Source organism: Oncorhynchus tshawytscha, linkage group LG15 (assembly GCF_018296145.1).
Source record: "Oncorhynchus tshawytscha isolate Ot180627B linkage group LG15, Otsh_v2.0, whole genome shotgun sequence".
Taxonomy (NCBI): Eukaryota; Metazoa; Chordata; class Actinopteri; order Salmoniformes; family Salmonidae; genus Oncorhynchus; species Oncorhynchus tshawytscha.
This window is the reverse complement of record NC_056443.1, coordinates 14741001-14768984: the sequence shown is the minus strand read 5'-3', so window position 1 is coordinate 14768984 and position 27984 is coordinate 14741001. Positions and strand designations below refer to the sequence as shown.

The following is a 27984-nucleotide window of genomic DNA, read 5'->3' as shown; positions in this document are numbered from 1 at the left end:
CTAACTTCCGCGACGCATATAAGGCCCTGCCCCGCCCCCCTTTCGGAAAAGCTGACCACGACTCCATTTTGTTGATCCCTGCCTACAGACAGAATTTTTTTTTTCACAAGCATTTCGCTACACTCGCATTAACATCTGCTAACCATGTGTATGTGACAAATAAAATTTGATTTGATTTGATTTGAAAATGCTGCCATCTATCCACGGTTTCTGATAAGGGTAGGTTTTAATAGTCACAGTGGGTACAACATCTCCTATACATTTCTTGATAAACTCAGTAACTCGGTATACACGTCAATATTATTCTTGGAAGCTACCCGGAACATATCCCAGCCCGTGTGATCAAAACACTCTTGAATCATCGATTCTAATTGGTCAGACCAGCGTTCAATAGTCCTTAGCATGGGTACTTCCTGTTTGAGTTTCTGCCTATAGGAATGGAGGAGCAAAATTGTGTCGTGGTCATATTTGCCAAAAGGAGGGCGGGAGTGGGCCTTGTATGCATCCCGGAAGTTGGAGTAACAATGGTTGAGTGTTTTTCCAGTGTGAGTACTACATTTGATATGCTGATAGAATTTATGTGGCCTTTTCCTCAAATTTGCTTTGTTGAAATCCCCAGCTACAATAAATGCAGCCTCAGGAAATATGGTTTCCAGTTTGCATAAAGTCCAGTGAAGTTCCTTCAGGGCCGTCGTGGTATCGGCTTGAGGGGGAGAAACACGGTTGTGACCATAACCAAATTGTTTTTTCTTGGGAGATAATACTGATTGTACGGTACTCAAGTTCGGGTGGACAAAAGGATGAGTTCCTGTATGCTATTACAATTACACCATGAGTCGTTAATCATGTAACATAGACTCCCGCCCTTCTTCTTCCCAGAGAGATGTTTATTCATGTTGGCGCAATGAACTGAGAATCCAGATGGCTTGACCGACTCAGACAATGTATCCCGAGAGAGCCATGTTTCTGTGAAACAGAGTATGTTACAACAGATTGTATTTTTTAATCATTTATTTCACAGGACAGTAAGAAATGAGAGAGGGAGATAGATAGACCTACATGTAGAGCAGTAGACATATTATAGTAGACGTATTATAAAAAGTAACTGCCTGTCATGCCCTGACATGAGTATTCTTTGTTTTCTTTATATATTTTGGTTAGGTCAGGGTGTGACATGGGTGATGTATGCGTTTTAGTACTGTCTAGGGGTTAGGTAGGTTTATGGGGTTGTTTACCATCTAGGTGTTAATGTACAGTGCCTTGCGAAAGTATTCGGCCCCCTTGAACTTTGCGACCTTTTGCCACATTTCAGGCTTCAAACATAAAGATATAAACTGTATTTTTTTTGTGAAGAATCAACAACAAGTGGGACACAATCATGAAGTGGAACGACATTTATTGGATATTTCAAACTTTTTTAACAAATAAAAAACTGAAAAATTGGGCGTGCAAAATTATTCAGCCCCTTTACTTTCAGTGCAGCTAACTCTCTCCAGAACTTCAGTGAGGATCTCTGAATGATCCAATGTTGACCTAAATGACAAATGATGATAAATACAATCCACCTGTGTGTAATCAAGTCTCCGTATAAATGCACCTGCACTGTGATAGTCTCAGAGGTCCGTTAAAAGCGCAGAGAGCATCATGAAGAACAAGGAACACACCAGGCAGGTCCGAGATACTGTTGTGAAGAAGTTTAAAGCCGGATTTGGATACAAAAAGATTTCCCAAGCTTTAAACATCCCAAGGAGCACTGTGCAAGCGATAATATTGAAATGGAAGGAGTATCAGACCACTGCAAATCTACCAAGACCTGGCCGTCCCTCTAAACTTTCAGCTCATACAAGGAGAAGACTGATCAGAGATGCAGCCAAGAGGCCCATGATCACTCTGGATCAACTGCAGAGATCTACAGCTGAGGTGGGAGACTCTGTCCATAGGACAACAGTCAGTCGTATATTGCACAAATCTGGCCTTTATGGAAGAGTGGCAAGAAGAAAGCCATTTCTTAAAGATATCCATAAAAAGTGTTGTTTAAAGTTTGCCACAAGCCACCTGGGAGACACACCAAACATGTGGAAGAAGGTGCTCTGGTCAGATGAAACCAAAATTGAACTTTTTGGCAACAATGCAAAACGTTATGTTTGGCGTAAAAGCAACACAGCTCATCACCCTGAACACACCATCCACACTGTCAAACATGGTGGTGGCAGCATCATGGTTTGGGCCTGCTTTTCTTCAGCAGGGACAGGGAAGATGGTTAAAATTGATGGGAAGATGGATGGAGCCAAATACAGGACCATTCTGGAAGAAAACCTGATGGAGTCTGCAAAAGACCTGAGACTGGGACGGAGATTTGTCTTCCAACAAGACAATGATCCAAAACATAAAGCAAAATCTACAATGGAATGGTTCAAAAATAAACATATCCAGGTGTTAGAATGGCCAAGTCAAAGTCCAGACCTGAATCCAATCGAGAATCTGTGGAAAGAACTGAAAACTGCTGTTCACAAATGCTCTCCATCCAACCTCACTGAGCTCGAGCTGTTTTTCAAGGAGGAATGGGAAAAAATGTCAGTCTCTCGATGTGCAAAACTGATAGAGACACACCCCAAGCGACTTACAGCTGTAATCGCAGCAAAAGGTGGCGCTACAAAGTATTAACTTAAGGGGGCTGAATAATTTTGCATGCCCAATTTTTCAGTTTTTGATTTGTTAAAAAAGTTTGAAATATCCAATAAATGTCGTTCCACTTCATGATTGTGTCCCACTTGTTGTTGATTCTTCACAAAAAAATACAGTTTTATATCTTTATTGTTGAAGCCTGAAATGTGGCAAAAGGTCGCAAAGTTCAAGGGGGCAGAATACTTTCGCAAGGCACTGTATGTCTATGGTTGCCTTTGCCTAGATTGGTTCTCAATTAGAGGCAACTGTTTACCGTTGTCTCTGATTGGGAATCATATTTAGGCAGCCATCTTCTTTGGGTATTTCATGGGTTATTGTCTATGTGATGTTGCATGTTAGCACTCAGTTGCTATTGCGGTCGTATGGTTAGTTTGTTTTGTTTGTTCAGTGTACTTCGTGGTTTTTTTCATCTACAATTAAAAGTATGTATTCACACCACGCTGCGCTTTGGTGTCCTCAATATGACGATCGTGACACTGCCTAACTCATTAAAGACATTGAGTAGTGGCTACTCAAACATCTCCAATGGTCAGTAGAACTCAAATCATAAAAGTGGTAAATCGGATGTCAATAAGATTTCTTATCACTTAATGTTTTTCATTACTATTAGCAAATGTTAGGTTATTGAGTAAATATAACTATTTGTGCTCTGCTAATCTAAAGTTATTGAGATGTTGCAAGTTATGATTATTTAATATTTTAAAGTCAATCTAACATTTATTAAATAAGTTGTTTTTACTTGATTCTTTTATGTTTTGCGTCTTTACTTAAAATGAAGGAGTAGTCAGACATTGCTATTTGAGTAAAAAACACTTGGTTTATTTGTGTTGTGCTGATAAAGAATTATGTTTTTGTAAGTTATGAATATTGCTATTTTGCTCCGTTTTTGAAAGGATTGTGGGTAATACATTTTTTTGGGACTATATGATACTTTTACACAATGTTGTAGGATTTTGTAAATATTTCTAAAATAGTATTAAGCAGTTTGTACTATGAGGTGTAAAGGATCACGATGAACAGATTAAAACCAGGGTAAATTGACGTTCAATAATGAGACAACTCAGGCAAGCCATTCCCACCAAGGTCACTCCGCTCTAAATGACAAAGGCTATTGCAGCATCCTGCAATGCTTACAGCTCTACCTCCAACTATTCCTAGAGAAATTATCATTGTGCTCAACAATGCTTACCAAGGTGGGTTAAAATGACAAATCATCAAATCCATAAAAGAATGCTAAATAAGACATGACCACTAAAAATTACTAATCAGAACTACTAACGCTTGAAAAAATAATAATTTAAAGGCCCAGTGCAGTCAAACGTGATTTGCCTGTTTTATATAATACCGTGAAAATGTTGATAATGCTCTTTTAGTGTAAGAGCTGTTTGAAAAGAGACCCTGAAATTTGCCTGTTTTAGTAAATGAGTTTATAGACAAAGTCCCAAACCTCTAGGCCAATAACAGCTAGTTTTCTGTTTTCCCCTCCCACAGACAGTCATATAAATATTCTTGCTTGAGAAATGGTTCTTTGCTAAAAAGCTATTTTAGTTTATTTACCATTTAAAACAATCAACTGTAAGGTACTTAATTGGTATTAATTAAGGAAATGGGACCCTACATTTTTATGTTCTCGAGAATAAATATTAATGAACTTCAATTGTTATAGTTGAGTACATAATGCAATTTAGTGTAAACACAAAACCGCTAAGTATTTACAACTTAAAAAGATAACCAAATTGGTGGTGATGTCACTATATTACTTTAAGTATTGAACACTGCAATACTTTGAGTTGGGTTACTTGAATGGTTCTAGGCAACAGGTTTCCACAAAAAAAATGTTAATTAGCAGAACTAATTACTTTTACAGTGTGAGACTAAATTTGTACGTACATCGCCAAGGGGGATATGTGATCTGGTGTCGGCAGCGCTACCGCTAGACCAGACTCCTGCACTCTCGGAATATTGTAATAGGAAATAAACTGTGAATGTAATAGTTAAAGATATATTTTTAATCAACCAGTTAAAAGGTGACATTTATGACTGTAGCTGGTATATAAAAACATCTCTATCGTGAATTAAGTATTTATTAAGGATCCCAATTAGCTGCTGCCTCTTCCTGGGGTCCAGCAAAATTATGGTACCATAATTTAAAATAAGGAAAGAGCACAAACACACCCTTTTGAGAGTGGAAAGCAGTCTCAGATTCCCTTGTATCCAATTAAAGAGGAGGACCAGGACCCCCTTTGGGACTGCTGGAGAACAGGTCCTCACACGCCAATCAATGTAGAATGCACTAAGGACTATTGCTGTCAGCCAAGTCTGTCCCTGGCTCTGGACAATGATGTATGCAAAAAAACAGAGGATTGTTTTCAAACCTAGTGGTATGATATCCTGTTCTAATGAGACAAAGGTTCATTCGTTGGGTTTGAAATGTAAAAAAGTTCAAGATGAAGTACCTACGCGGCATATTAAGTGGGTTGGAGCACAATAGAAGATGGACCTGATGACAGCTCAGGCTGCTTAATCTGCCATGACCGTTGGCGCTGACAAGAGACTTGCTTGTAACCTTGGCGATGAAACAGCAGTAAAACAAAAAAGCTATTCTCTTCCTCCCTCTCCACATCCAGATGATTGAATTGTTATCAATAGCATGGCGTCCACAACCGTGCTATAATCAGGCAAACCAATATATTCTGATGCCATTTTTTTTGGTTTCCACTTCTAGTCTTTGGGGATGATATATAATATATTATAAACTGCATGGTTCAAGCCCTGAATGCTGATTGGCTGACAGCAATGGTATATCAGACTGTATACCACAGGTATGACAAAACATTTATTGTTATTGCTCTAATTACGTTGGTAACCAGTTTATAAAAGCAATAATGCACATCTGCAGTTTGTGATACTGTATATGGCCAATATACCACGGCTAAGGGCTGTGTCCAGGCACTCCGCATTGCATCGTGCTTAAGAACAGCCCTTAGCATGGTCTATTATCCATATACCACACCCCTCTCGGGCCTTATTACTTAAGTGTGTATATATATATATATATATATATATATATATATATATATACACACACCATTTAGCAGACACTTTTTTCCAAAGTGCTTAAAGTGGGCTTAATCTGTGCTTAAACATGACATTTTATTAATGATTGGAGACAGGCGCAGGAATTCATAATACTCCACCCAAAATATACAACATGCCATGAAAAGGCACGGGGACGAAGCCCAAAACAAACACATGTACAAAAACACAGGGAGGTAACCCAAACAAAAGAGCGAGGTTAAACCTCCTAATATATACCTGCAAGACACTACACGGGGCGAGACCCGTAATAACAAGTGCACAATACACGCTGCACGAAAGCCGAAAAAACAACGCACAGGTACTCACAGACCAACGGACATGGGAACAATAACCGACAAGACAATGGTGAACAGAGGGCACATATATACAATTACTAATCGTGGGAATTGGAATCAGGTGTGTGTATTGAGACAGTGCAGTGACGGCTAGAGGCCGGTGAAGTAGACCTCCGGGAACTGGTGCACGGAATGAGCAGCAGTACCGGGGGAATCCGTGATATGAGCAAGCAGCATGTGAGTGAAGACCCTATCTGAAGAGTCTTTTTATGCTTCACATGAAAGCAACATTTAAGTTAGTCTGTAACCTGCATGTCACGCCCTGGTCTTAGTATTTTGTGTTTTCTATATTTATTTGGTCAGGCCAGGGTGTGACATGGGTTTATTTTGTGTTGTGTTTATGTATGGGAGGTTTTCGTAGGTTTTGGGATTGTGGCTTAGTGGGGTGTTCTAGCAAAGTCTATGGTTGCCTGAGGCGGTTCTCAATCAGAGGCAGGTGATTCTCGTTGTCTCTGATTGGGAACAATATTTAGGCAGCCATATTCTTTGAGTGTTTCGTGGGTGATTGTTCCTGTCTCTGTGTTTGTTGTTCACCAGATAGGCTGTATAGGTTTTCATGTTCCGTTTGTTGTTTTGTATTAACGTGTGTCATCTTCATTAAAGATGTATCATATTAACCACGCTGCATTTTGGTCCGACTCTCTTTCACCCGAAGAAAACCGTAACACTGCAGTAATTCTGTTTTTTTCCATTTAATTATTGTTCAGGTTCGGCATTCCATAACTCTAAGATTAATATCTTCGAGGTTCTACTGTATCTGACTAGTACCTTAGTAACTATGTGCACAGGTGGGAGGGATGGGAATTATTGAGTTGTGTGCCCACTTGTTGGCGGTTGTGTCTATGTTGGTTTGTGTGTGTGTGTGTGTGTGTGCCCCTAAAATGGGTTTCTTACCAGAGCTTCCCCTTCTTGTCCTGTAGTGCCATTCATTGGTGGTGTGACTTCCACCTCAACATTTGAGCTGTTTGGAAGATTTTTATCTGCAATAAAAGAGAAAACATGGAGAGCAATTAATGTAATTGTGGTATACAGTGGGGAGAAGTATTTGAAAACCTGCAAAATCGGTAGTGTATCCTACTTACAACGCATGTAGAGGTCTGTAATTTTTATCATAGGTACACTTCAACTGTGAGAGACAGAAACGAAAACAAAAATCCAGAAAATCACATTGTATGATTTTTAAGTAATTCATTTGCATTTTATTGCATGACATAAATATTTGATCACCTACCAAACAGTAAGAATTCTGGCTCTCACAGACCTGTTTGTTTTTCTTTAAGAAGCCCTCTTGTTCTCCACTCATTACCTGTATTAACTGCACCTGTTTGAACTCGTTACCTGTATAAGAGACACCTGTCCACACACTCAATCAAACAGACTCCAACCTCTCCACAATGGCCAAGACCAGAGAGCTGTGTAAGGACATTAGGGTTAAATTGTAGACCTGCACAAGGCTGGGATGGGCTACAGGAAAATAGGCAAGCAGCTTGGTGAGAAGGCAACAACTGTTGGCGCAATTATTCGAAAATGGAAGAAGTTCAAGATGATGGTCAATCACCCTCGGTCTGGGCTCCATGCAAGATCTCACCTCTTGGGGCATCAATGATCATGAGGAAGGTGAGGGATCAGCCCAGAGCTACACGACAGGACCAGGTCAATGACCTGAAGAGAGCTGGGACCACAGTCTCAAAGAAAACCATTAGTAACACACTACACCGTCATGGATTAAAATCCTGCAGCGCAGGCAAGGTCCCCCTGCTCAAGCCAGCACATGTCCAGGCCCGTCTGAAGTTTGCCGATGGCCATCTGGAGGATCCAAAGGAGGTATGGGAGAAGGTCATGTGGTCTGATGAGACAAAAATAGAGCTTTTTGGTCTAAACTCCACTCGCCATGTTTGGAGGAAGAAGAAGAATGAGTACAACCCCAAGAACACCATCCCAACCATGAAGCATGGAGGTGGAAACATCACTCTTTGGGGATGCTTTTCTGTAAAGGGGACAGGACGACTGCACCATATTGAGGGGAGGATGGATGGGGCCATGTATCACGAGATCTTGGCCAACAACCTCCTTCCTTCAGTAAGAGTATTGAAGATGGGTCGTGGCTGGGTCTTCCAGCATGACAACGACCCGAAACACACAGCCAGGGCAACTAAGGAGTGTCTCCGTAAGAAGCATCTCAAGGTCCTGGAGTGGCCTAGCCAGTCTCCAGACCTGAACCCAATTGAAAATCTTTGGAGGGAGCTGAAAGTCCGTATTGCCCAGTGACAGCCCCGAAACCTGAAGGATCTGGAGAAGGTCTGTATGGAGGAGTGGGCCAAAATCCCAGCTGCAGTGTGTGCAAACCTGGTCAAGAACTACAGGAAACGTTATGATCTCTGTAATTGCAAACAAAGGTTTCTGTACCAAATATTAAGTTCTGCTTTTCTGATGCATCAAATACTTATGTCATGCAATAAATGCAAATTAATTACTGAAAAATCATACAATGTGATTTTCTCGATTTAAAAAAAAAGATTCCATCTCTCACAGTTGAAGTGTACCTATGATAAAAATTACAGACCTCTACATGTTTTGTAAGTAGGAAACACTGCCGGTTTTGCACGTTATCAAATACTCGTTCTCCCCACTGTAGATGGGTTGCAAATTGACTCACAATATTGTAATGAAGATTCTCTTTAGGCACTGCGCCCTCTGAATGTTCTACTCAATTCATTCTGAATTGGCGCTGATGAAGATTTAGTCTAAAGTGCATTATCGTGTCTTGGAAACATGATGACATTTCAAATGGAGACATATATTTAATAGAAAACCTTTTGTCATCATTGTGATGCAGTATAACATGCAGTAAAACTCTAGCTAGCAAGCTAAGATTGAGGGGACAGCACCACATTTTTACTAGCTATAGTTTTCATCGCTAACGTAAACACACCCCATTCCGTACACATGTGAGAAACCGCAACATTCAAACGAGGCTACAAAGAACTAATGGGCCTGTAGCGACTGTGTTGACTTCAAAATCGGGGGTGTGAACTAGGTTTCTATTCAAGTGTTGATCGACATGGTAATGGCTCTATAGTATTGGAGAAAAGTTGAAAAAACGGACCCTCCGTTACATCTAGACATGTCATGTCGTAAGGTACAGCATGCATAAAGCAACTATTTCTGTCTTACAATCTCTCTCCACCAGGTGTAGCACTTCTCTCATCCTTTAAAAACAGGAAATGGACAGTGACGGGGGTAAGGGGGGATACCTTGTCATTTTTTTGCGTCGTCATTCTCAAAGCCGCTGTTTACTTCTAAGATCACTTTAGCACCGCCCTAAAAACACAATTCAAATTCGACACAAACCTTCAAATAGGTATGTAATGACACATTATATAAACTCTTTATAGTGTTTTATTTACATTTTAGAGGTGATAAGGTGAAAAGTTGGACAGATTGAGTGAAAAAAAGCAATTTTCTCACACGACCTCTCCTTCTCACTATCACGCATTAGTTTAGTTTCCCCATCCGCCATTTTTAAAAAGACCCCACGGGGCTCATTGCCTGCTTGAATTATGCAGAAACAGGCAGTGTTTAGGTCATGTAGTTGATTCTGTTGGAAAGGGGAGAAATTGTGCTTTACCATAGTATTGACATTACAGTTGATCTGGAAGTATTACGTTTTTGGGGCGCTAAAATAAGGGCAATTGTACGGACCAAGGCGATGTACAAGTTTACGTCAGCTATTTGTAAAGAACTTTGCTAGCTAATGGCAACCTTGCCATCTGTCTAAAGTACATTTTACGACACCATAGTGATGGCAAAGTTGTTTCCTACTAATTATTTGCCTACTTTAGACATGTCATCGTATTTCCAGGCCACTATAGTGTAATTTAGACGAAACGGTCACTAACCAATGTTGACAATGACTGGCTAACACTCGACTTTGAGCATGACTATTGCTCAGGCGCCTGTAGAACTTTCATAACAATGGCATGAGCAAGTGACGGAGATGCAACCCATGAATACAGATAGGAAAAAAGCCAATTCAGTGTAGCAAGTTGGTCAAATAGAGTAATATTCGTAAAACCACACTGTAAAATGCTGCTATGATTAATCAAGAGATTCATTCATGAAGAAATAACTAGCTATAATTGCAAATCCATCAAACTATCTACGGTATCCGATGATGAAAATACAGGGCCCCCTTGAACTTTGCGACCTTTTGCCACATTTCAGGCTTCAAACATAAAGATATAAAACTGTATTTTTTTGTGAAGAATCAACAACAAGTGGGACACAATCATGAAGTGGAACGACATTTATTGGATATTTCAAACTTTTTTAACAAATCAAACTGAAAAATTGGGCGTGCAAAATTATTCAGCCCCTTTCCTTTCAGTGCAGCAAACTCTCTCCAGAAGTTCAGTGAGGATCTCTGAATGATCCAATGTTGACCTAAATGACTAATGATGATAAATACAATCCACCTGTGTGTAATCAAGTCTCCGTATAAATGCACCTGCACTGTGATAGTCTCAGAGGTCCGTTAAAAGCGCAGAGAGCATCATGAAGAACAAGCAACACACCAGGCAGGTCCGAGATACTGTTGTGAAGAAGTATAAAGCCGGATTTGGATACAAAAAGATTTCCCAAGCTTTAAACATCCCAAGGAGCACTGTGCAAGCGATAATATTGAAATGGAAGGAGTATCAGACCACTGCAAATCTATCAAGACCTGGCCGTGCCTCTAAACTTTCAGCTCATACAAGGAGAAGACTGATCAGAGATGCAGCCAAGAGGCCCATGATCACTCTGGATCAACTGCAGAGATCTACAGCTGAGGTGTGAGACTCTGTCCATAGGACAACAGTCAGTCGTATATTGCACAAATCTGGCCTTTATGGAAGAGTGGCAAGAAGAAAGCCATTTCTTAAAGATATCCATAAAAAGTGTTGTTTAAAGTTTGCCACAAGCCACCTGGGAGACACACCAAACATGTGGAAGAAGGTGCTCTGGTCAGATGAAACCAAAATTGAACTTTTTGGCAACAATGCAAAACGTTATGTTTGGCGTAAAAGCAACACAGCTCATCACCCTGAACACACCATCCCCACTGTCAAACATGGTGGTGGCAGCATCATGGTTTGGGCCTGCTTTTCTTCAGCAGGGACAGGGAAGATGGTTAAAATTGATGGGAAGATGGATGGAGCCAAATACAGGACCATTCTGGAAGAAAACCTGATGGAGTCTGCAAAAGACCTGAGACTGGGACAGAGATTTGTCTTCCAACAAGACAATGATCCAAAACATAAAGCAAAATCTACAATGGAATGGTTAAAAAATAAACATATCCAGGTGTTAGAATGGCCAAGTCAAAGTCCAGACCTGAATCCAATCGAGAATCTGTGGAAAGAACTGAAAACTGCTGTTCACAAATGCTCTCCATCCAACCTCACTGAGCTCGAGCTGTTTTGCAAGGAGGAATGGGAAAATATTTCAGTCTCTCGATGTGCAACACTGATAGAGACATACACCAAGCGACTTACAGCTGTAATCGCAGCAAAAGGTGGCGCTACAAAGTATTAACTTAAGGGGGCTGAATAATTTTGCATGCCCAATTTTTCAGTTTTTGAGTTGTTAAAAAAGTTTGAAATATCCAATAAATGTCGTTCCACTTCATGATTGTGTCCCACTTGTTGTTGATTCTTCACAAAAAAATACAGTTTTATATCTTTATGTTTGAAGCCTGAAATGTGGCAAAAGGTCGCAAAGTTCAAGGGGGCCGAATACTTTCACAAGGCACTGTAACCATTGTACACACTACTTTACGCAAACAACTTTTCTCCCCATCACAAAGTGTTGCCATGATCTTTTCAAGACAAGGATGGAGGAACACTGCATTAGGACATCCAACCTTCATGTCTTTCACAGTCAGGCCTTACAGCTTCAAACAGTGGCTGCATATAATTGTTTTGGGCTTTTCAGAGCACAATATGTCCCCATAAGCATTGCTCGCAGCATCAAAAATGCTAAGCGATGAGATGCTGGACCTAGGGTGCCTGTGAGTGTGTGTTCCTGTAGTGCAGCAACCTCTATCTTGTCAGAGGGCTACCTTTTGTCGAACTTCATTTAGGGCCCTATTCATTTAAGGACAGATTTACTTACACTATTCATTAAAATACAAAATGCCGAAAGCTATAAAATCGGATGACTATAACAAAATTGACATGGAAATTGGTTTAATCCAAGTGTGGTTGTGACATAGCAGGATATTGCCAGGGAGGTAAAATTATCTGATACTCCTATTGTCTAACAAATGACTTCCCTGGCCCTTTTGGAAGGGATCCTATACACTATTAACTAAACCATAGAACATATTCAAATGAATGATACATTTGATATGTCAATTTGATATACTAGTCGCATATTACATTCTGAGTAAATAAGACATTACACTACACATTTGTATGATAATTACATTTGACATTTTTTGGGACTACAGTACAATATTTTTTAAAGTACAAACTTGTTTAACCAGCAACATGGACTTCTAATCTTAAATTGATACTTGTCATGAATTTGGGTTCTATTAAGATGTTAATATGTTAATGTAGCACTGTTAGCCTAATTTTGTCTCAGTAATAAATATCCATGTCCCTCTTTGATTTTGTCTGTATGGGAACATTATACACATGAAAGATCTTTCTGTGGCCCCTCTGAGTATCTTTTGGACCATTGCGTCAGAGCTCTTTGAAGTGAAAACACACAGGAATTGCACTTGGCAGTGGCTCAATTGAACAAAACATTGCTCTAAGACAACAGTCACAATTGATTTGGCACTTCTAAATGCCATGCTTGCTTGGCTTTAGAACTGACGCCTCATTAACCCAAAAGATAGCAAAGGTGGTTTATTCAATCCTCCCAATTTCAGGACTTTGTCAGTCAACATGTTCCAAATAACTACACCAATATTTTAGATTTTCTGCATCAATGTGGGCTTTAAAAAATATATTTTGAGCCCAGCCAAAAAACAAAAAATTCCGCTTTTAGTAATTTGAAAATAGCCAGGACCTTACTTTGAATGCAGGTTTCTTTTGAGGCATAATGCCAGGTTATAAATATCATTGTGGACCTGCGTCAGTGATTTGGACCATATACAGATCCCCTACCAAGATAGAGCCCCCCAATTACTAAGATTCTAACTTTTCTATACAGATGTGCTATCTTAATTTAATCACTCTGCTGTTGTAGAGAATGTTCATGTGCAGCAGGAAATGCAAATTCTAGTGTATTCAAGGTTTAAAAAGGCTTCTAAAGTTAGTTAATTCCACTTTAAATGTAAGACTTGATTTATCCTAACACAAATGTACAGTGGCTGCTCAACTAAAAGTTTTGCGATTATGCTGCAGGACTTTAGTGTTTTAGTACCGTACCCTGTACTTCATTGCTCCAGACCAGCACAAGGGGGAGGTAGAGCACTGATTATGCTTTTGAGTCCCAAGGTGCTACGGTCTCTGACAATGAATGGGCAACATAAACCAAATAGAAACTGATAATTCTGCACGACTTTCATTTAACTGAATGATGAGGATGAAGGAGATGATTGAATTTAGAACAATACTCTAAGAATTGCGATTCCTCTGTCCTGTATGCGCACACCTGGAAAAATACACTTATTATTTTATTTCTACTCGTCAGTATTACTTACAAAAACTGTTGTTACACTAAGGTTTTTATTCTAAGAGAAACTTAAACTACAATTAGGGTGTGGAAATGTTAGGATTATTTTGCTCTTACTTTAGTACTTACTGTAGGCTACTCCCAACCAGTTACCTTGTACAGCGCCTGAGTGGTGCAGTGGTCTAAGACACTGCATTGCAGTGCAAACTGTGTTGCTACAGATGCTGGTTCAATATCTGTGCAGGTTGTGACCTATGAGGTGACGGTAGGTTTTTGGTTTCTGTCCCTCTAAAAACAGAAATAAATCATTCTGAATAACAAACTGGCTTTATTTATAAATTTGTAACAATGTCTCACCCCATGTTCAAGAATGGCCTTTTACACGCTCACTTTAGGTTATTTGAAAATGAAATAATTTCCAAAATATCGTTAGTTTTTAAACAGGTCAAAAAGAAAGTTGGTTGCAATGTCAGTTTAATCCACCAGAAAAGACAGAACAAATAATACAACACATATTGTGGTTACACTCAAACATAATTAGTATATTTGAGTTTAACCACAATATTAGTTGTATTATTTGTTCTGTAAAAAAACTTTTATCAATTGGAACCTTTAACAAGTGGAAGGAAGAAAGTATTATTATTATTAACCCTGTTTTCCACAAGCACAGCAGGCTGTGAATTCTGCAAACAACATTTCTAGGATGGGCTATTAGCAGCACAATATATATTGATCATGGTTCCTGAGTGGCACAGTGGTCTACGGCACTGCAACTCTGTGCAAGAGGCATCACTACAGTCCCTGGTTCAAATCCAGGCTGTATCACATCTGACTGTGATTGGTAGTACCATAGGGCGCCGCACAATTATTATGAATTCATTTAGAATTATATAAAATTCCCTTAGATATTCTCACAGATCAGATTTGACCTATAACAAAACATTTTGTACAAGGTAGTTGATAAGCATTCAAAACTTTGTGGATGGTGCCTCCTGAGATTCGCAGCAGTCACTGCAAGACACTGCATCGCAGCGCAAACTGTAGCGTTGCTACAGATGCTAGTTCGAGTCCCATGCCGGCGACACACAATTGGCCCAGCATCATCCGAGTTAGGGAAGGGTTTGGACGACCGGGATGTCCTTGTCCCATCGTGCTGTAGGGACTCCTGTGGTGGGCCAGGCGCATGCACGCTGACACGGTCACCAGTTGTATGGTGTTTCCTCTAACACAAAATGTTTTTTTTGTGGATGGGTATAATTTGTATGTATAAAATATATAATAGTAATATTTAAAGTTACTAAATTGGGTCAATTTATATATATTTATTTATTTATATTTATTTAATTTAAATTTGCATCGGCAAGATGCCGGCAAAGTCGGCTGAATTCCGGTAGATGGAAACGGCCCGATGTACTTGGGCCGATTCTGGGCAGTCATTCATTTTGATTCCGAGTCCGACACCTGATGCCGGGCCAATTCAATCAGTTCCAGCCCCCTAGAAGAGGGCCACTTCTGGGCCAATTCCTCATTGTTAGCTGGGTCACGTCATTGAAAAAATATTTTGTGATATACTGTAGGCCTACCGTAGGCGACATGAGTATCACTAGTGTTGAGTAATGTGCTGTTTAACCTTTCTAGGGTAGGGGGCAGCATTTGGAATTTTGGATGAAAAGCATGCCCAAATTCAACGGCCTGCTACTCGGGCCCAGAAGATATTATATGCATATAACTGGTAGATATGGATAGAAAACACTCTAAAGTTTCAAAAACTGTTACAATAGTGTCTGAGTATAACTGAACTGATTTAGCAGGCGAAAACCTGAGAAAAATCCATTCAGGAAGTCGTTTTTTTGTGGTTTTGTAGTTTTCTATTCAATGCCATTACAGTATCGATTGACTTAGGACTCCATTTGCAGTTCCTATGCCTTCCACTAGATGTCAGTCTTTAGAAATCGTTTCAGGCTTGTAATTCTTATAAATGAGGGAGTAAGACCAGTCTGAACGAGTGGACCCTAACGTGTCGCAGAGTTTTTTCAGGCGCATGTGCATTTCTTGTTTACTTTTGATATTGACGACGTTATTGTCCAGTTGAAATATTATAGATCATTTAGGCTAAAACACAACCTGAGGATTGAATATAAACATCGTTTGACATGTTTCTATGAACTTTACGGAAACAATTTGGATTTTTGTCTGATTGTTTTGACTGAATTTGAGCCTGTGGATTACTGAAGAAAACGTGCTAACAAAACTGAGGTTTTTGGATATAAAGAGACTTCATCGAACAAAAGGAACATTTATTGAGTAAATGAATGTCTTCTGATTGTCACCATATGAAGATCATCAAAGGTAAGGGATTAATTGTATCTCTATTTCTGAGTTTTGTAACGCTTCTGCTTGGCTGGTTACTGTTTGTAATAATTTGTCAACTGGGCTAGGTTCTGGGCTAGGTATGCTTTCTCCGAAAAGCATTTTATAAATATGACACTGTGGTTGGTTTATCAAGAAGTTAATCTTTCAACCTATGTAAAGTATGTTTTGTTTTCTGAATTTTTATAATGAGCATTTCTGTAATTGAATTTGGCGCTCTGCAACCTCACTGGATGTTGGCAAGATGGGACGCTAGTGTCCCACGTACCCTAGAGAGGTTAAAGTGGTTTAGGTCTTATTTATTTAAAAAGCATATTGAAGTTAGAAGCAATAGGACTTGAAGCAATAGACTACCCGCGTATGGTCAACTATTTCAGCACCGTTTCACGCTGCTCTGGGACAAGCATGGGGACTGGTCTTCATAAATCAATGACTACAATTAGGGTGTGGAAATGTTATGCTGTTAGTACTGTCGCCTACTCCCGACCGTCACATTGAACAGTGCCAAATTTTCCGTTCCATCCTCACAGAAATCCTGAGGGTTTTGTTTTTTGTTTTTCTTGGAATAGAAACACCATAACATTAATCAAATTAATGAAGCAAAATTTCTTAAAATCAATCCCATATACTATGTTCTTACAAAAAAGCTTTTAAATTCTCTAGTACAGCCAGTTTTGAAGGTTATCCAAATGCTTCTCAAAGATGCCATCTGGTGGTCAAACTTGCACTAACTAGCATTAATGGTAACAATGGCTGACAATTAAATAACGTGCCATAGAATTCTGCGGCAGCCTGTAAGCTGTGCTGAAGTATGACGCAACTTTTAAAGGAAGAACAACTGTATCAACCCCTACAAAAATGTCCATTAATTGTAATTCACATAATAATTCACATCTCCTGTTGCTGCTGGATTATTTTCTTGCTGTGAGAAACTGGTCAAATGAAGACAACATATCTGTATCAAGTAGCCCATGACTGTGTACAAAAATGTATATTTGTGCATATGCGAACAAAACAATGGCAATGGTATTTGCTTTCTCAAAAGCTAGTGAGCTGTTTTAGAAAACGCAGGAGAGCAGGCAAAACCTCAAGGTGGTAGCAATCCAGCATCAGGGGTTATGCGAGTATGGTGTAGGAATGTTAGATTAGTCTGTTAATTTAAGATAAATTAAACTGAAGTTGGTGGTTACACACAGAGCATGGCAAAATGTTCACCATGTTTTTTGTTTTCGTCAGAGCCTGGAGTTGGCATATTGAGATTGGATGTATCAAGTTACAACTGGCACTCCTTCGACAGAGTGATAATCACTAGAAGGGCATGCTAGTAAGGACAGGCATAATGACTGTTTGGAACTTCTGTACTTTGTAACATGGCCAAATAGTGATGATCTCTGCCTGTGTGGTTATTGGAGATTATTGAATAGCTTCAACCTGCATTTCATCAGATAGTAGATTTTTCCGAACCTGTTATATAATAACAAATATCTAACAATTACATGGTTTCAAAACAATATAGAGCATTGAATGGATATATTTAAATGTTTAGCCAACTGCCAAACATACAAATGTTTAGCCAACTGCTGTCTGTTTAGCCAACTTCTAAACATACAAATATTTGAAGAGATCATTTTTCAACTTGTGTGTGTTTCTGATATCATTCACTTGTGTTAACACATGGGACTACACTAGACCCCCCAGAGTAAAGACCACTCACCTGATCGGCTGGCTACTCCATTAGCCTTCTCGCTGTCCTCTACTTGGCATTTCTTTTTGGCAATCTTATGAAGGATGGATGCCTTTTCTCTGAATTGTCCTGCAACATAACCATCAGGGAGTTAACTACAGTAGGGGACGTAAGCCCTGTGTCACCTTCACAGGTCCATTGCCTGGACTCAGGGCTCCTCTGCCTTTCTCATGGTTCCAGACCTATCTAAGTTCAAAGGAAAACAGAAGCAAGTTTTCATATCACTATTCAAATTACAGTTTGAAGTCAATGTCATATAATGTACTAATGACCCAGCAATGTCCTAGATGCATGCCAGTGGGAGAGAACACTTTATGAAGCATAATCGGTAACACCCAATCTATGGCCAGGTCTACTAAGCCTTTACGTTAGTTGAACCTAAATTTGTACACTTTTGTTTTCTGGAGGCATAGCATTTAGTCTAAAATATAGAACAAAACAGTTACATACAATTTAAGAGACTGATTAAGATATTGCACTTGATAATATCCATTTCAGAAAAAACATTTTGTTACTAATTTTTCGTGGACAGACTATGTAACATATGGTATCGTAATGTCTGTCAAAAGACTGTGGGATGCAACAATAAACGAGCAACAGTTGTTCCAGTGGGATGGTTTTTCGTCACTGATTAGTTGTACAAATGATGATTTAGCATGTGAGCTTCTTTACATTTTTTACCCATAGACTTTAGAGAAACTTGAAGAGCAAGGGGGGTGGAGCTATCGCCCTTCTTCCGCTCCTCGTTTTAATATCTTTTCTCATACAGCTCCCCTCAGAACTTATTTGAGTAGCTGCCGCAAGATATTCTTTCGGGGTTGCCGACTGCCAACTTTGCACCAGGCAAATTCTTAATAAATGTGTCTTGATGAGGTCCATCTATGATCATTAGTAACCTCTTCTTGTCACCGTATTCACATACAACATACCAAAATATTGTAATACAAAAGACAGTAATGGCATAAACAGAATGCAAAAATAATAACATTCAACATAGATGTCAAAATTTCCTTACTTTTCCTTACTTTACTACTTTAAATAATAAGGATGTAGCCTGCTACCCAAAACAACGACGCCGTAAAAGAGGCAAACGTAGCGGTCTTCTGGTCAGGCTCCGGAGACGAGCACATCGCGCGCCACTCCCTAGCATACTACTCGCCAATGTCCAGTCTTTTGACAACAAGGTTGATGAAATCCGAGCAAGGGTAGCATTCCAGAGGGACATCAGGGACTGTAACGTTCTTTGCTTCACGGAAACATGGCTCACTCGAGAGACACTATCGGAGTCGGTGCAGCCAGCTGGTTTCTCCACACATCGCGCCGACAGAAACAAACATCTTTCTGGTAAGAAGAGGGGCGGGGGCGTATGCTTTATGGTTAACGAGACATGGTGTGGTCACAACAACATACAGGAACTCAAGTCCTTCTGTTCACCTGATTTAGAATTCCACACAATCAAATGTCGACCGCATTATCTACCAAGGGAATTCTCTTCGATTATAATCACAGCCGTATATATTCCCCCCCAAGCAGACACATCGATGGCTCTGAACGAACTTTATTTGACTCTTTGCAAACTGGAATCCACACATCCTGAGGCTGCATTCATTGTAGCTGGGGATTTTAACAAGCCTAATCTGAAAACAAGACTCCCTAAATTGTATCAGCATATCGATTGCGCAACCAGGGCTGGTAAAACCTTGGATCATTGCTATTCTAACTTCCGCGATGCATATAAGGCCCTTCCCCGCACTCCTTTTGGAAAAGCTGACCACGACTCCATTTTTTTGCTCCCTGCCTACAGACAGAAGCTAAAACAAGAAGCTCCCACGCTGAGGCCTGTTCAACGCTGGTCCAACCAATCTGATTCCACGCTCCAAGACTGCTTCCATCACGTGGACTGGGAAATGTTTCGTATTGTGTCAGACAACATTGACGAATACGCTGATTCGGTGAGCGAGTTCATTAGAATGTGCGTTGAAGATGTCGTTCCCATAGCAATGATTAAAACATTCCCAAACCAGAAACCGTGGATTGATGGCAGCATTCGCGTGAAACTGAAAGCGTGAACCACTGCTTTTAAATCAGGGCAAGGTGACCGGAAACATGACCGAATACAAACAGTGTAGCTATTCCCTCCGCAAGGCAATCAAACAAGCTAAGCGTCAGTATAGAGACAAAGTAGAGTCGTAATTCAACGGCTCAGGCACAAGAGGTATGTGGCAGGGTCTACAGTCAATCACGGATTACAAAAAGAAAACCGGCCCAGTCACGGACCAGGATGCCTTGCTCCCAGGCAAACTAAATAACTTTTTTGCCCGCTTTGAGGACAATACAGTGCCACTGACACGGCCCGCAACCAAAACATGCGGACTCTCCTTCACTGCAGCCGAGGTGAGTAAAACATTTAAACGTGTCAACCCCCGCAAGGCTGCAGGCCCAGACGGCATCCCCAGCCGCGCCCTCAGAGCATGCACAGACCAGCTGGCTGGTGTGTTTACGGACATATTCAATCGATCCCTATCCCAGTCTGCTGTTCCCACATGCTTCAAGAGGGCCACCATTGTTCCTGTTCCCAAGAAAGCTAAGGTAACTGAGCTAAACGACTACCCGTAGCACTCACTTCCGTCATCATGAAGTGCTTTGAGAGACTAGTCAAGGACCATATCACCTCCACCCTACCTGACACCCTAGACCCACTCCAATTTGCTTACCGCCCAAATAGGTCCACAGACGATGCAATCTCAACCACACTGCCCTAACCCATCTGGACAAGAGGAATACCTATGTGAGAATGCTGTTCATCGACTACAGCTCAGCATTTAACACCATAGTACCCTCCAAACTCGTCATCAAGCTCGAGACCCTGGGTAGATACAGTGTACATTGCTAATGTTGTAAATTACTACTGGAGCTGGAAACGGCAGATTTTTTAATGGAAAATCTACATAGAAGTACAGAGGCCCATTATCAGCAAACATTACTCCTGTGTTCCAATGGCCAAGAGTGTGCAAAGCTCAAATCAAGGTAAAGGGTGGCTATTAATGACAAATCTCAAATATAAAATATACACTACCACGTTGTCACGGCCTTCATTTTAATGGAAAATCTACAAGACTTCTACAGATGCCCAATCAGCAAACATTACTCCTGTTATGTGGTGTGGGGTGTTCCAATGGCACGTCCCATCTTGTTTGGGCAGAGGGTTTTTCAACAGGTGACCCAACACACCTCCAGGCTGCTAATCCAAGTTTATAATTTTAAAAGGCTAATTGATCATTAGAAAACCATTTTGCAATTATATTAGCACAGCTGAAAACTGTGTTCTGGTTAAAGGAGCAATACAACTGGCCTTCCAGTTGTATTGTTGAGTATATGGAGCATCAGCATTTGTGGGTTTGATTACAGGCTCAAAATGGCTAGAAACAAAGACCTTTCTTCTGAAACTCATCAGTCTATTCTTGTTCTGAGAAATGAAGGCTATTCAATGCTAGAAATTGCCAAGAAACTGAAAATCTCGTACAATGTTTTGTACTACTCCCTTCACAGAACAGAGCAAACTGGCTCTAAGCAGAATAGAAAGAGGAGTGAGAGGCCCCGGTGCACAACTGAGCAAGAGGACAAGTACATTAGTGTCTAGTTTGAGAAACAGACACCTCACAAGTCCTCAACTGGCAGCTTCATTAAATAGTACCCACAAAACACCAGTCTCAACGTCAACAGTGAAAATGCGACTCCAGGATGCTGGCCTTCTAAGCAGAGTTGCAAAGAAAAAGCCATATCTCAGGCCAATAAAAATAAAAGAGTAAGATGGGCAAAAGAATACAGACACTGGACAGAGGAAGATTGGAAAAAAGTGTTATGGACAGACGAATCGAAGTTTGAGGTGTTCGGATCACAAATTAGAACATTCGTAAGACACAGAAAAAATGAAAAGATGCTGGAGGAGTGCTTGACGCCATCTGTCAAGCATGGTGAAGGCAATGCGATGGTCTGGGGGTGCTTTGGTGGTGATAAAGTGGGAGATTTGTACAGGGTAAAATGTATCTTGAAGAAGGAATGCTATCACTCCATTTTGAGACGCCATGCCATACCCTGTTGACGGTGCTTAATTGGAGTCAATTTCCCCCTACAACAGGACAATTACCCAAAGCACAGCTCCAAACTATCCAATAACTATTTAGGGAAGAAGCAGTCAGCTGGTATTCTGTTTTTAATGGAGTTGCCAGCACAGTTACCGGATCCCAACCCTATTGAACTGTTGTGGGAGCAGCTTGACCGTATGGTACGTAAGAAGTGCCCATCAAGCCAATCCAACTTGTGGGAGGTGCTTCAGGGAGCATGGGGTTAAATCTCTTCAGATTACCTCAACAAATTGACAACTAGAATGCCAAAGGTCTGCAAGGCTGTAACTGCTGCAAATTGAGGATTATTTGACGAAAGCAAAGTTTGAAGGACACAATGAAAATTTAAATTAAAAAATCATTATTTATAACCTTGTCAACATCTTGACTATATTTCCTATTTTCATGTATGTTTTCATGGAAAACAAGGACATTTCTAAGTGACCCCAAACTTTTGAATGGTAGTGTATTTCGATTTATTTCACACTACATGATTCCATATATGTTATTTCATAGTTTTGATGTCTTCACTAGAAAATAGTACAAATAAAGGAAACCCTTGAATGAGTAGGTGTTCTAAAACTTTTGACCGCTAGTGTATGTAAGCAGCAACGGTTGTCAAAATTGATAAAAGGTCAACAATACAGTTCTGATAAATGTAAGATACTCAACGCTTTTAGAATTGTCAAAATCCATCAAATAATGTCTGAATATCACCTTGATGTGTTTAAACCCCATCCAAAGGTCGGCTTTGAAATAGATGCATATCAAAAACCACATGTTCCATTGTTGCCATTTTGAATGTGTGTTGATAACAGACTTTTTGGCGCAATAAAACATTCACAGTGAAAATGTGCTTTGCACAAGCAACAGTTTGAATGTCCATGGCTTTTCTTTAGAGATAACTTACCTATGCAAGATACACCCTCTTGATATTCATAATGGTGCTCGCACAGGAAAATTAAACTTCAACATTTCCACATCTAATCACCTATGCTTAGTCTAATACAGTGACAAAAAAAAGATACCAAAATGTATTTTGTCCAATCAATGTAAACTAAATATGATGTGGCTGTCCATGCTACTGATTTCTGTGTGTGTGCATGGAAGTGCATGCATGTCGAAAAAACATGTTGACTCACCCTACTTGTAGAGTAACGTCATTGCCATCCTCCTCTTTCATGTTGCCTAAAACGGTCTATAACTCTGTCATACATTACATGCTTTTAGTTTTTGTTGTCCTAGGCTACCTGGCTAAGATTCTTGATCGGTAACCTAACTTCCTTTCATGGGCAATGATGCGCCAGGCCAGCTAGTTAACATTAGCATACTACATCTAGCTACATGTTGAACTTCCATCTTCTCAGGCTACAGGCACAATGAATGAATGTATGGTTGGATCAGAACCACCACTATAATCATTGGTCAGTATGGAGAATTACGTAAAACCACAAGTCAATATCCTTATCTCCATTGTGAGAGAAACATGATGTATTTACCTGATTGATTTGATATTAATGGTTAACAATTCATACGTAACAAAAAGTAAGACATTTCAGTTCTACTAATGATGTGTTTTTATGGTCTCCACTCTAGGTCCCTGAAGCTAATCTGGGTGTATAGTTAAGAATGGGTTTTACTAGAGATAGCTTAGGTTTAGAATGATCCCTCATTGTCTCATAATCATCCTGGCATCTGGGAAACTAAGCCAGGGTGGGGTTAAGACAATACAACCCGTGCAGATAATGACACGATGAACCCAGAGTGGCTTATGTTGCCCCAATCTGCTTCGGAAGGGTGGAACCAGCCATGACTAAGCATTCTTGGTGTCAGCTATATAAAGAACTCTGCATTTCTGTGAAGGTTAGACTGCTCAGCCCAACAGTCAAGAGTGTTGGGTTGACTGGTCTCATTATTGCAATAATTAATCAATATTAAATAAAGATAATTGTTTGAAGAAATGCCAAAGTCTCTCAGTATGAATTTCCACGACACCATCCATGGCTAATTTAGAAAAGGGCTGATTTTAGCTAGCTAGCCACCAGAGGACAACACAATGAAATGGAACAATTCAAGTTTTTTTCTGTCAATGATGTTTGGCTATTGATGTGATGTGATTGGTTTGAAGCCAAATTCAAACTGGCTTCCCTTTACACGTTTTTTTTGGTGCTCAAAGACCAGTCACAGCTGAGTTCACTCAGTTTAGATCAACGCTGATTGGCTATGAAATTCATACGAGCACCTAAAACTTAATTTTGGCCTGCACATCAATAAAGCTGCGGTATATTAGCAGGTGTAAAAGCAGAGTTTGCTGGAAATCCCCATTATTGCATGAGAATAAATGTATGCTTAACCCAAAAATGTGGTCAGAGGCACAGTATGGATGGTGTGACGCAATTGTGGAGCCTCCAGAGGCCAAATTGAGCTCCGTACCGCATCGCCATGCACCTCTAAAATGTGGTAACAATACGGAGGGCTCCGTATAGCTCTGCATTGACATGATTGGTTGACGGAAGGTGAGGGCGGGAGACCCTGTATAAACACAAACTCACTTCCTTGAAAACTTCCTTCAGAACAGCTCTGACAGTAGTCCAGGCAGTGGTCCTGTGTGGCTCAGTCGATAGAGTGTATTTTTTGCAACGCCAAGTGTTTGTGGGTTCGATTCCTGCTGGGGCAACCCATACGTAAAATGTATGCACACGTGACTATAGTGCGCTTTGTATAAAAGTGTCTGCAAAATGGCATATACAGCGCAATCGGAAAGTATTCAAACCCCTTGACTTTTTCCACATTTTGTTACATTGCAGCCTTACTCTAAAATTTGTTAAGTCGTTTTTTCCCTGATCAATCTAAACACAATAACCTGATAATGACAAACCATTTTGGAAATGTATAAAAAAAACTGAAATATCACATTTACTTAAGTATTCAGACCCTTTACTCAGTAATATGTTCAAGCAGGTTTTCATCAAGGATCTCTCTGTACTTTGCTCCATTCAGCTTTCCCACGATCCTGACTAATCTCCCAGTCCCCGCTGCTGAAAAACATCCCACAGCCATGATGCTTCACCATAGGGATGGTGACAGGTTTCTTCCAGACATGACGCTTGGCATTCAGGCCAAAGAGTTCAAGCTTGGTTTCATCAGACCAGAGAATCTGGTTTCTCATGGTCTGAGAGTCCTTTGGATGCCTTTTGGCCATCTCCAAGTGGGCTGTCATGTGCCGTTTACTGAGGAGTGGCTTCTGTCTAGCCACTCTACCATAAAGGCCTGATTGGTGGAGTGCTGCAGAGATGGTTGTCCTTCTGGAAGGTTCACCCATCTCCACAGATGAACTCTGGAGCTCTGTCAGAGTGACCATTGGGTTCTTGGTCACCTCCCTGACCAAGGCCATTCTCCCCCGGTTGCTCAGTTTGGCCGCTCTAGAAAGAGTCTTGGTGGTTCCAAACTTCTTCCATTTAAGAATGATGGAGGCCACTGTGGTCTTGGGGACCTTCAATGCTGCAGAAATGTATTGGTACCCTTTCCCAGATCTCTGCCTTGACACAATCCTGTCTTGGAGCTCTACAGACAACTCCTTTGACCTCATGGCTTGGTTTTTGCTCTGACATGCACTGTCAAACCTCAAATAGAAAGGTGTGTGCCTTTTCAAATCATGTCCAATCAATTGAATTTACCATAGGTGGACTCAAATCAAGTTGTAGAAACATCTCTAGGATGATCAATTTTTATTTTATCTTTATTTAACTAGGCAAGTCAGTTAAGAACAAATTCTTATTTTCAATGACGGCCTAGGAACAGTGGGTTAACTGCCTGTTCAGGGGCAGAACGACAGGTACCTTGTCAGCTCGGGGGTTTGAACTTGCAACCTTCCGGTTACTAGTCCAACGCTCTAACCACTAGGCTACGCTGCCGCCCCAAATCAATGGAAACAGGATGCACCTGAGCTCAATTTCGAGTCTCATAGCAAAGGGTCTGAATGTAAATAAGGTATTTCTGTTTTTCACTTTTAATATATTTGCAAACATATCTAAAAACCTGTTTTTGCTTTGTCATTAAAGGGTATTGTGTGTAGGGGTCAGAACTACAGCACACGTGTTACTGAAGTGGTCGTGAATGCATATATGGGCATGCTGCATGAAAGTCAGTGCACGCATGTTGGTCATACTTTCAATCAGGCTAGTGCATTTCAATCAACATGAAAGCTTCCAAGGTCGGCTAATTTGTCAGGACTGCTGTGGTGAGTCATCGAGCTGTACCTTGTCACCATGTGTGACCTTCCAGGGAAATCATTAACTGTTCAACAGCAATCCAGTGCCACAGAGCTCTCCACCCTCTTTCTCTTTCCACTGTCTGTAGCAATCAACACCCTTGCTCGGCACACACACTCGTTAATACATTCTGACACACTGATATGGATCACACACCCTCCACATCTGCTGCTTCTAGCCTGACTCACCATTGGAGGACAGCCCTTTCCCAGTTATCATTATTACATTATATCTCTTTGGTTACTAGGTTTTCTGACAGTGACGCCTGTTATGCAATTCCAGGGTGGATGAGTCACTCCACTTTGCCAAAACCAGTGACGTAAATCTTACTTGCATACTCGGTTCCGTTCTCATTGCAGATTGTGGGGATTCCGAGAGTGTGCGGAGGCATGGCCGATTTTGTGTCTCCAAGATGAAAGAGAGAAAGGACTGATGTGATGTTCCAATATTTTTGGGGGGAGTCTGTGTGTGTCCTTGCGTATGTTCTTGCAGGCATGTTTGTGTATATATGTTAACGTGGAAAAGAGTCAGATACCCATACTAATCTTCTATGGTCAATGACAAGGCCCTGGGGCTGAAAGTAACCCCAAAGCAGGACAGTACATATCCACTCACAAGCAGATCTGTAGTTGGAAAATAACTTAGCACAGCCCGTCTGCCTGCTAAATTACAGTCATATTTTGAACCATCAGGCAAAACCCTTTAGAAGATCTAAAAAGAGTGTGTGAAAAATCTCACACAAACTTTTCAATAACTGTATGGTTGACACTACACCTATTAACTTCAGCTTGACACATTTTTTATACTATTAGACAAACAAAACACAATTATACACGTTAACAAATGCTATCAATCACGAAACACTAAAACAAACAAGAGTTAAATAACTCTGAGCATGAAGAACAAGAAAATATAATGTAGATGTCCAAACATGTAGATGTCCAAGCATTGGAAAATGATTTGCACTTATGTCAGTGAAATCTCATAGAGAGAGGTAATCAAACAAGCAAAAGCATACATAACAATCACAAACTAATGAAGCATAAGTCAAAGTAATCAAAATGGAGAGAAAAATAAAACAGATGGGACAAGTGACTCAAAGAATCTATTGAAAAAGCTTTACCTTCCTCGGTCATTGTTTGATAATATTTTAGTTTTCCATAAGTCACAAGTTCTACAACATTACAGTAAAAGACAAGGGTAAGGCAATTATGACAGAAATGGAAAAGGTCAAGAAATTCTGAAGGTTTATCATCGTACACACAATACACAAGGACAGTAAATTCTCTCTCACACCAAGACATCACTGTATAAGTGCAAAACCAAGCAGCAAGGACTACGAAAAAAACGATTGAATCCTTACAACTACTTTGAATGAGTAACATTTTCGTATCCGAGATACATATGCAGTAGCTACATGTTCAATCTAATCGGTGGTTGCAGAGATCTCAATATAAACTGAGTATACAAAATATTAGAAATGCCTTCTCTTTCCATGACATGAACTGACCAGATGAATCCGGGTGAAAATGATGATTTATTGATTTCACTTGTTAAATCCACTTCAAATCAGTGTAGTATATGAAGAGGAGACGGGTTAAAGAAGGATTTTTAAGCCTTGAGCCAATTCAAATGGATTGTGTATGTGTGTCGTTCATAGGATGAATGGGCAAGAAAAAATATATAAA

At 40.3% G+C, this 27984-nt stretch overlaps 1 protein-coding gene across 3 annotated transcripts in view; it reads right to left on the bottom strand.

The window, feature by feature from the left end:
• LOC112214483 (sodium/potassium/calcium exchanger 2) overlaps positions 1–27984 on the bottom strand; it is a 198990-nt gene that overhangs the window by 11662 nt on the left and 159344 nt on the right. For all 3 annotated transcript variants that reach the window (XM_024373254.2, XM_024373253.2, XM_024373255.2), the window contains 2 exons: positions 17872–17970; positions 7014–7099 (listed from right to left, as the gene is read on the bottom strand). In XM_024373254.2, coding sequence (XP_024229022.2) covers positions 7014–7099; positions 17872–17970 — 185 coding nt within the window. The remainder of the gene's footprint in view (positions 1–7013; positions 7100–17871; positions 17971–27984) is intronic.